The 11,189-nt window shown below is 38.7% G+C and overlaps 1 protein-coding gene across 1 annotated transcript in view; it reads right to left on the reverse strand.

Annotated features, from left to right (window-relative positions):
- Positions 1-4,778: 4,778 nt before the first annotated feature.
- SEPSECS (Sep (O-phosphoserine) tRNA:Sec (selenocysteine) tRNA synthase) overlaps positions 4,779-11,189 on the reverse strand; it is a gene marked incomplete at its 5' end in the record, with an annotated part of 25,871 nt that continues 19,460 nt past the window's right edge. Inside the window, 3 exons of the mRNA XM_010146037.1 lie at positions 4,779-5,189; positions 7,759-7,849; positions 8,475-8,568. Coding sequence (XP_010144339.1) covers positions 4,940-5,189; positions 7,759-7,849; positions 8,475-8,568 — 435 coding nt within the window. The remainder of the gene's footprint in view (positions 5,190-7,758; positions 7,850-8,474; positions 8,569-11,189) is intronic.

Here is an 11,189-nt window from a genome sequence, read left to right on the forward strand (position 1 = left end):
GGACCAACTTCCCCCTCACAACCAGCAATTAAGATGGTAGCCCAATGTTTGCGTCAATTTGAGATCAACTAACAGGAAAGGTAGCACCCAGCTGAAGCTGCTGTATTCTTTCTATTCACATTAGCTTAAAATAATGCAGTTACAAAGTTGCAGCTGCTGACTCAGCCTGGATTTAAATCCAGGATTTAAAGGCAAATTAAACTTCACCATCCATGTTAAGAAAGCAATTCAGCTTCTGAACTGGATCGGCTTTGATTCCGTGCTAAAGAATTTAGTTGAAATGTGGTGTGATGAAAGGCTCCTGTTCAGCAGCAGATATAATTATCACACCGATCTTAAATTAGATCATGAACTTGACTATAGGAACCCAGAGGAGTATTGGAAGCTTGGTCCACTTACAGCGGACTTGATCCAGAACACTGAGGCATCAAGGAAAAGGTGTTACTAGTTCTTTGATATGATAGATGCTTGATGAATGACAGAGCAAATGACTTTTTAACTACGATTTTTAAAAAGGATTCTTAAACTGCCCTTAAGTGTATGCTGCTGTCTTTGAGGGAAAAAATTGTAATACATGAAAAACAATTATTACAGAGCACATACAGCACAATTTTTCAAGCACTGGTTTCAAAATTAAAAACATTTGAACAAAGATTCTCTCTGTGGAGAGTCACTTTGTCACCAATTCAAGCCTTTAAATAGCTATTGTTTAAAAAACTGTCAGCTACAGAAATTGTTTTTCCTTCAGATTCCAAATCCTGTCAGGCCAGGTTGATAAAAATGTTGCATTTAAAAAAAAAATGTTAAAAGGGGGGAAAAAAAAGCAATCTAATGACCCCTTATAAAAGTGAAAACAGCAATTCAATTTTTAAAGCATCACAAACAAAAGGCTATAGCCCATCTATCATTCACATATGGATTCCTGTAATGATTCTTCAATTAGAATTATTATCTATAGAGCAGCTGAAGACTGAGAACTGCTGATACACTGCAGATGAGAACATTTGCTAGTCTCTGGGCTCCAGCCTTTCTTAAAAAATGATGATCGCACAATATAGATTGCTCGGTTTATATGTGTATTAAGCTGCAATGCCAGCATTTACATTTGCCACATTACAATTTTGCTTTCTTAGGCTCAAGAGAATTTGCTGCATCTGGTAGATTTTATTTGCTTTGTATCTTAGGCAATCGTTAGGAACAAAGTGTGAAAAGGCAGTATTATTGCTCAAACAGTCCTTTTGTTTTGTTCGCTATCTCAGATACTACAACAGAAGAAAAACTGAGAGTGGGCCTGTGAGACAGGTCATTGAGTGTCAGTTTGCTTGCACTATATTATCCCAGTGCCATTTTTATAAGGCAAGACCATCTGCTCCTTCATTTCTTTCACCTATAGAGATCCAGATAGCACAAGATGTAATATCAAAAGGAAAGAAAAGCATCTCACAGAACAGTTACAGGAGCCACACGGAAGGAGAGTCACTTTGGCAATTCAAACTGCAGCAATCTGAGTGGTCTCTGCTTAACCACATACCCTGCCCTATTGCCAAATGTCTTCAGAAGCACGTATCTATAGAATGTATGTTCTGCAGAAGCAGAGTGGGAAACATGTTAGCGCTACAGTCGCTATTTTTCACACCTGCCATGCTCAGACACACCTCAGTTTCAGTGTTTGATAATACACTGCATGAACCGCAGCAGCTTCTGAGCAGACAGATCACTTTGCTACCCCTGCTACAGGGCAGCAACATTTGGCAGAGCAGCAGACTACGTAGCAAGAATGGTAACCTCCTAAATTTCTCTTTCTGAGTCCTCAGCTCTTCTGGCACGTTTCAAGTGCTTGTCCATTCCTAGCGCATGGCTGGTAACCACGTGCTGTGACCCAGAAGATGACAGATAGGTAGCTACATAAATAGTAGCTTTGTGATAGCTGTACTAAAAGGGCATCTGTTCTTAATGCTTCTACTAAGGATTGTTGCTCTATGAACCTCAAGTATGTTCTGGGTACCCCTCCTAGATGTCTCACCGGTAATATGGATGCTGGAGACAGCAAGTTGGCTCTTGCAGTCTTTTGAGGTGTATGGAAGCCTTTAGTGACGTGTTCCTCTGTAGAGATTAGGAATAGGGCTGCCCAGTTAATGAAGAAAGAATGAAGATTTTTACTTCATTGTACAACCTTAGAAAGATCTTCACATGAGGCAAATAACATTAACATATTTATTGTTTAACTTTACTACATATAGTTTGACAAACCTATGCCCACACTACTGTCATCTTTCACAGTACTACTTTTAGTAGGTGAGACCTGCTACAGCCATGAATTCTCGTTCTTTTGTTATACAAAAGAAATGAAAACTCTGATCGTGGGTGTATGTTCCAGTATTATTTCACTACTTTATTATAGACATTATTGAATAGAGAATAAGTGATTTATACTCTTCCTTGAAAAGTATTTTTCACCTACTGGATCCCCTAAACAACCAATTCCTCACCATTTATTTGAAAGTATATTGCCATTACTTAATTACTTAATGTTTCATTATATTTACAATGATGTTATATAATGCTTCCATCTCTAAAAATTCAATATTTACTCAAGACGTTTAAGTGGACAAAGTGAGCAAACAAAACTGAAAACCCGCACACCAGCTTAAAGTTAACATCACAAATATTTAGTACAAGAGTTTATATACGTGATGGGGCACATTTCTCAAAATATTTTAAATTTCCTGACTTCAGGTAGCATCAGTAAGATTTGCAAAGAGATGTAATGACACACAAATTAAAAAGGTGAGGGGTTTTTTTTTTCAGTTCAATAAAATTAAAAAAGGTTTAAAAGGTCAAAATCTTTCTTTCCCTCAATACTTGTTTATAGAGATTTGTTGTAATTGTCAGCTTTGATTTCAAATGGAGAACATCCTGAAGACAAGAAAAACACTACCAGTGTTTTCTAAGCAGTTCAATCCATAGTAGAAGTGAGTTATTCGCAACAGACAATTTATGATAACATAAAAGGTAGAGGTTTCTTCCTCTCAGAGAAGGCAACTGCTATTTTCTTCATACGCTTATTTTAGCTGCCACCATGCACCTCTCTAAACTCTGTAACAATAGTTCTAACGTTTGTATTATATGAGGAGCCATCTAAATCAGTGATTTACATTCATTCAGGCACAGAACAATAGTATTGAAAACCAGGAAGAAAGGTATCACCAAGGCCTTGTGGTTTTCACTGGCTGCTCACTGCAGTTTTGTCTCCCAAGCTTGTGGAAGAGCTTTACTGACTGGAAAAACTGAGCTATAGCATGATCTCCAAAAAAGGGGGGTGAGGGGGACAGAGAGAGAGAAAGAAAATAAATTTACATTTTCTTATAGCCACAAGGACTCAGCGGCCAAGTTGTATTACATTTCTCCTAGGATGTGTTTGTACAGCATGTAACAACTGACTGTAGCCCGGGGAGCCATACCTTCACAAGCTTTAATCAATCTAACGTGTAACTGTAGCAATAACAATGTAGAAGCAGCAGTTCAATTTAAGCTTAAGATACAATGGGCCTTCACGATGCCTAGCATACTATCCACTGCTGCGTATTAACATCGCCTCCCGTTTAAACTCATCTGAACACGCTGGACAGACAGTCCTTTCAAAAGCACCTCTATTTTGATTAAGTAATTTACAGCGGGCTCTGAGGGATACGTGTCTCAGATCCCACCACACAAAGCAGCCAGCTAGAATATTTCCTGCCATTTAGAACTCATTAAATGTCCCAAGTATTACTACATTACAGAGAGACAAAGAAAATGTCTTTGAACGTTAAGCTCATTTTGAACAGTAAATGACATAAAAACTACATACAATGTAGTAATTGCATTTAAGAATAACGAACTAAAAGTTTTGCAACCTGCAGCACTGTCACTCCAGTGATATGGAACCTTTGTTTCAGGAACTGACTTTGAATCTATTGTTTGCTTAATGAATTCAAATCAGAAACTGCTCACAGCCACAGAAACAACAGTGCCAACGGTAAGAGACATTTCAGAAATGGAAGTCTATAAATTTTTACAGCAGTGGACAAAAGAAGCCAAAATACCCTCAGGTCTCACTGGCTTTTGAAACTGCTGCATTAATCCCACAAGGTATTCCTCCTTTTCAGTGGGTTTCTGACCTTCTCACCCTATCAAAGAAAAGATGAAATGAAGGGGAAAAAAAAAAAAAGACAACTGTACCTCTCCATAACCCCTTGCTTTCATTATTACAGTTCCTTTGGGTTGCTGAACAATGCAAATGTTTCCAAGACCCGAGTACGGACAGGATATGAGGTATTCTAGGTTTTTCTTTGCTATCAAGGGCTGCTTTGTTCTAGACAGCTCATGAGAGGTGAGAACACCTGAAAAACAATACTCTTCCAACTATAATTTCCTCACACAATTTTAACATTGAATTTAGTAAGGGCTATCCCAACACTTACAGAAATTTTCAAAATGGAAGGAGAAGCGGCAAGTATGCTGAAGAGAAACGAGATTATTTTGAGAGCAGTGACACAATTCTTGCTGGATCCTCTATACGTAGGAAGGAATCCAATCACTGCCACAGAAAATGTTGTTAATCAAACCCCAGTGAATAAGCATTCTGTGATTTGCTGAACAGAGGTCCAAATAGTCACCCACAGACTGAAAGGCCAGCTAAAGGTCTTTATGAATGTAAAGCTTTACTTCAGCAGAAAGTAAGCATGTTCATATGCTGAAAAAAACTTGTGTCTGGCCTCTCTATCTTGGAGAGAGTATCACCTACTTTCTTTAAAGCTGAATTTCACCCAACTTTTTCTTATTGTTGTTTTCCAATCACGAATAAATTTTCTGCACTGCAGATTCACAGTGCTAACCCAATACAAACCTGACACACTTCAAACAAAAGCAGATCGTCCTGTGTTACTAAATCCATCTTCTAGGCTTCAAGTTGTTCTGTGCCTGTATTAGAATTACTTATTTCAGTTACACTTTTTTCTTGCTTTGCTTTTTTTCTGGAAGTCTTCAAACAGTTGTCAAGTCTTTTGAGGAATACATCTACATCTTGCTTTTTAATTCCGATTGCTGAGGCAGCATTGAGGTAAGCACAGGGATAGTCATTTGAATGTGACATAAAGCCTTTAAAGGTGTAGTTATTCACCGTTTGTACAGACCCACAGGGGACAACCCTGAAACAAACAAAGAAAACTGTGATTCAGTTGAAGATACCTTGGATATTTGATGTGATACCCTAAGATGAACACATTTACACAAGTTTCTGTACAGTGTACTACCTGCTAACCCTAAACAAATGAATGTTAAGCAGGCTTAGGTCAGGCATTCTCTAAGTTAGTGCCCAAGCACCACTATGAGCGACAGAAGAAGCAGATAGTGAATTAGCTCAAGTCTGAGTGCATATACCTACGTCCTTTCCCCTCTTCAGTTAAATTGTTAAGGACTTTATGAACTCCACTGTGTATGGGAAAAGACATCTGCAGCAAACTTTCCTATTCCATAACAGGCCCTAATTATCTGACTTGAGTCAGTTCATCACGGCTTGGCTTCGTGAATGAAGATCTGGGAAGGGCTTTTCCCACGCTCACTGTAAGCGATGAGTGCACCCTTCAGGCCTGTGCGGTGGATTTTTTAGGTGAGGCGCAGCGTGTGCGGAACTGGCCCCACCCTTTACACCTGAGGTTCATCTGCCAGGGCCTAGCGAGCTTGGATGGTGACAGCGAAGTCCTCAGGTCGTAGGTTTGGTTAGAGTGTCCTTCTCTTAGATGATGGATGCCTTACAAGGCTAAATGAGCTCCATCTGCCCGGGTTTGGAGTCAGAGTTGTCCTTCTCCTAGGATGGCTGCCCGAAGGCTAGTGAGCCCATCCTGCCCGTGGACACACTTTGTCTGACCCTTCAGTTGAGACCTGTCAGGCTTGAGAGACCCCACCGGAGGCACATGCCACCAGCAGCACAGCTCTCAACCTCACAAGGGCATGCAAGCTCCTTCCCCACGGCAAGGGGGTGCCCGTGATAGAGTCGCTGCTCTACCTCTGGACATCACAGACCCGGGCACGGGGCAGCCGGGGTCTGCCAAGAACGGGAGTCCTGGAGGTGTGAGTCAGTTCACTCCTCCTTACACAACCTGGTGACCTCGAGCTCCACCTAATCACCATGTTGACAGCAGCTTTAGTGCAGACATCTGCTCAGCATAATGTACTGCAGTCCAAAATGTCTGGGTTCAAGCGATTCAGAGGGCTCAGGATTGCAACTTTCTACCATCCCTTCCTCTCTACCGTATCTCCCTTTTCCCCCATCCTGCGACATTGACCTCACATTCATTCACTCCTTGTCGTGGATATTTTTGCCACGGCTTTTACCTCTTCCTCATATAAAGAAGCTCTACCTATTACACGCTATTTCTCAGCACTTTCAGTACATATCCATTCCCTGATAAATCAAGAATCTAATCCACATCCTTACTTGTAAAAGGAACGACTTGCCTTGTGGCTATAGTTAAAGCCTATACAAGCAGTTAACGCCAATCAATTGATAGGAATTTACTACCTCTATAATAGAGACATTCCCTGCAGTTCACAAAAGAAACTGCGTTCACAGACACATACCACTAAGATCAGCAGATCCTTCCACTGTCCAAGTGCTCTGACTTGAGCTTATGCAAAAGTCAGTACACTACTGAGGTAGGGAGGTGCTATTCCTACCTCTGACATTCAGCGCAAGCAGAACATTTAAAATCTGTTGAAATGCCAGGTCAAACAGTGTACAAAACAGTGTACAAAAGAGTTATTCGCTTACGTAAAAAAAGGAAAACCTGAAACCTTTTCATCAAGTAAAGAATTAGAGAGTTTTAACTTCGAAAGGTGAAACTCTTGAATTATTTCAGCCAAAGATGGCTGAAATTGCAGGACAAGCCAAGGTTAGCACAGGCAAATTAAAAAGAGCATCTAACGACAGTACATACAGATTTACTGCCATTCATCTGTGCAGGAAGTGGAATAACCCAAGCTAATGAAGCATACCTTCTGATGTGGAAACATTCAGCTCTGCCACAAAAAAATGACATTAAGTCTATGGCAGAAGTTAGCATGGCAGCAGTGATATTCAGATTAAGGAATCCTGCCAAAACAAATTTTAAATCATTCTCTTCTTTTAAAAGGTTTTAAACCAAAACAATTAAAAATTATTTGGCTTGCAATTCCATGTACCAGTGTCTGGAAGACTAAATTCAGCTCAGACTCAGGTTGTGGATCTATTAATTAAAAAAAAAATTTTTTTAAAACACTGTTAGTTCTGGAAAGCAGGATTTTCTTCCATGTGACAAAAAGCTTTGTACAGTATTAAAAGCTTATTCCCCTGACATCCAACACAACCATATTTGTGCTGCAATAAACAAAACAAAGATCTTCCCTAAGCAGCTTACAACTTAAGTGTACGATCAGACAACAGCTGGAAACTAAATGAAACCAAGGGGTACTAGGGAATAATGACACTAAATTAAATGGGCATAGATTACGTATTTAGCCTACCAAAGCTAACAAAGGGGGCCTCACTGCTAACTCAGGCAGGTAGACATTATTAGTAGATAACAGTGATGAAGAAGGGTTTATTACTCTCTGACTCCTTATTGTCGGACTGTATTGTAATCTGTAATGAGACAATTGGTACAAAACCAGTATTATAGGATTTCATAAAATCTATGCTAATACAATCCTCCAAGTTTTTCAAATTCACAGCATCCTCACCTTGCTCCAGAAACTTGTCTTGTGAAAAGCATAGATCCAAGCTGGGTAACAGCAGCATCATTATTTTCATCTAGATTCTTCAATGACATGGCTAAAGCAACAAAAGGTCAGGTTAAAACTTCTACAAAGCTTCTTTTTTTCCAGAGAAAAAACACAGAGAACAAGCTGTTTTCTGACAATAAAAATCTTGCCAAATATTTGTGTTCAGATACAAATAAAAAAAGAAATACAAAGACTACATTTTATAATTTTTAATTTTCCCACAAGCGATCATAAATTACTACTTTGATTAGACTGTATGTAAGGCAGATTCTGCAAAGGTAGGCAATATCACTTTGGTGTTCAGCAGAAGTTTTGGTTAAAACAAATATCTTGTGTGGGAATTCCATAATGTCTTTTACAGCACTGTAAGATGATAGGTAAAATAATTATACCCTAACTCATTTTTAGAGTACTAGTACATGCTAATATCTTCTGCCTGCCTTGATTACAAGAAATATGTTGGACATGAGCAATTTTGTACGAAACGTAAAGGGCCCAAGTCATCACTGCTTTTAGAGTTAGGTCACCTCATTGGGTTCAGTGGTTTAATATGAGCCTAACAATTCAGTAGGGTGTAATGAACAGTGTTTAATATATAGGAACTGCATGTGAAGGTGCATTATGGATGCACAGTATATTAGAATTTTCTTTTAAAGATAAAAAACAACAATTACCTAAGGAAATGGGATTATGCGGTGTGTCTAACAGTCTCTCATTGTGGTTGTCTGCCAGCTTCTTCAGCTCACTTGAAAGATAGGAAAACATCTCCTGGAAAAAAGGATGCAATATTTTTTGTTATCAGCTATCAAGAAGAGAAGACAGTATCTATCTCACAATACTGTTAAGTTTCTGTTATATCCTATAGATGCCCAGCTGATTCTCTTTTCATGTGTACCAAGTAAGCGGACTAGACAATTCTCTGAAATCATTCTATAAAGAAACAGCTCCATTTCCTGAACACTGTTCTTCCCTCTCAAGGTAGTACAAAGCTCTCTATCTGGTCTAATATATGTGCTGAGGATGTCAGTCAATCTCCCTGTGGACCTGAAACCCAGGAAAGGCAAACCTTGAAGAGACTCCCCACTGCAGGTCTTACCCCAGCCAAGCTCCTGCAAGAGTTTCCCCCTCCCTCAGCCTTGAGTCACAGCGACTGAACTGTTGCTATCACAGATGGCCACATTATAGCAGATTGCTCCTTACTTTGTTTTCTCTCTATTAATACATTCCGGACTAAAAGTAACACATTTTGTGATTTGGTAATCACAATTACCACGAGCACAGAGACTTTTTTTCTGTATGCAGATGGTAACACAGTCTCTTAAGGAAAAGGCTGAGTATCCATTTGGATATAGGTTGTTTCACACAATGTATACTCTCCTCAACACTCAGCTCAAGTGTGCAGCCAGTCCTCTCTCTGTGACCAACCCCTCCTCCCTCCTATTCAAGCCTACTAAAAGAATGAAAATATCTGAATTTCAGCTATCACTTAATTAGATTGCACCTTTATTGTGAAAGTGTCATAAAACTGAGATTCATAAATGTTTTGGCTCAGATACAAGTCATGCTGCACATAAAAGGCTGCTTCTCTTACTTTGTATTTTATTTCCTCCTTCTTCCCCAGCAGTAATCTATGATAATTGCTCATGCTCTTCCTCAGTTTAATATCTTTCCTCTTCACATATCAGCTCAAAACACTTATGGACAGAGTGAGAATAAACACCATCTTCTTATTGTATCCTTTGGCTTCTTTCCCATCCTTTTTAATGCTTAGTCTCTCATAAAAACTAGCAAAAAGACTTGGATACTGGGTAGTCTTTTTAGAAGATACTAAACACCAGATTCTTCTTCTTTCTGGCCATAAAGATTGTGCTGCTCGTCTCCTTCAATGTGACTGCCTGTTTAAGCATCCTCATCAATTTCTGGACCTGACAAGTGATTTTTCATTCTTTAAATAGAGTTGTCTCTTCTGTTTGTAGACCAGTATTCTGTTCTGACCTGTGCACTCTGACAGATACAAATTATAGCTCGTGATCAAAAAATTATGGGTTTGAGCAGAACCTCCCACAGGCCTTATGAAACCAAATGAGCTTTGTGGTAGCTACATTAAAAGAATGTTACAGCTGCTTTTCTGAGCCAGTGCAGTGAACCCTGTCTCACTTCACGAGTAGCCAAATGAACCTAGCTCCTGACCTGTTCCTTCCTAATACCATAGAATGAATTCAGTCAGAGAGGAAAAATTACCATCTCACTATCTAAATGAATTTGGCTATCGATTCATCTATCAACAAGAGCATGAACCTTCTGTAATACTTGGAACAACAAAAATTTTGGGAGGCATCTATGGTTAATTATCAGAACTAGAAATTTGTGAAAAATCATTCTTATCTTTCAGAGGCATTTGTAAATCAAGTTATTTTATGGTTTCAATTCACCAGAGTTTATTTACAGTTTGCTTGCAGAAGTTGAAAAACATTTATGGTTCAAATGTTCATACACTTCTGCCTTCATTCTGGTCCCTCATGGAATAGAAACACATTACTCATCTGTTATTTGCTTTCCACAATAATTTCCACCAATGTGTTTGCCATTTCACTAGTAATATTTTGGAATCCAAATCATAAATTAATTTGTGCTCCCTCTGCTGGCTATTTCCTTCTACAACTGAAGCAAAGTATTACAGAAATATGCATAAATTGTGCCTACTGTGGAGATCTTATTGATGAAATTAGTACTAAGAAAAACCTGTACTGGAACAGGCACAAATTTCCAAGTAATTTGTGTGTGTTGTACCTAGGGAATTCTCTATTCCATCTCTTACAGTATTATAGAAAGGATCGCAAGTTGGTAGAACCACCTACCCTCTACATAAATGTATTAAATTACATTAAGATTAAATATCTAGGTTACTAGATGAGCCTTTATATACACAGGAATTTTTTGAAACAAGGAAGAATGCAAAAACAGGGAAAAAACCCCACAAACAAGTATGTATTTTCATCAGTTTGACTGAAGCTACCTGAACGCAAATTCAAAACTCATTTTTATGAACGACATTATTTTGCATCTTTCCATTGGAAGCCCTCTAGATATTTTAGAGTTTCAGAAGTTAAGCAGTTTGTTGCAAAATAGATTAACGGCCTTTCCAAAAAAAGGAAAAACGCCATATTTTTGTGAAGTCAAATCTATAACCAACCTCTATTATAAAATATTTCTGTTATGTGGGAAATTTATAAGCACCTTAAGCAATTATACACAAATGAGCTCTTAATAATTGATTTTCTGTGGTAGGCATGCAAGTTTTCTCCAATGAAGCCAACTATTATGCTAAAGCTACACTGGCAACCCAAGCACTAAATGTCAGCTAAGTTTCATTATTTAGTTCACTCTTT

Source organism: Buceros rhinoceros, unplaced genomic scaffold, assembly GCF_000710305.1.
Source record: "Buceros rhinoceros silvestris isolate BGI_N320 unplaced genomic scaffold, ASM71030v1 scaffold2632, whole genome shotgun sequence".
NCBI classification, from domain to species: Eukaryota; Metazoa; Chordata; class Aves; order Bucerotiformes; family Bucerotidae; genus Buceros; species Buceros rhinoceros.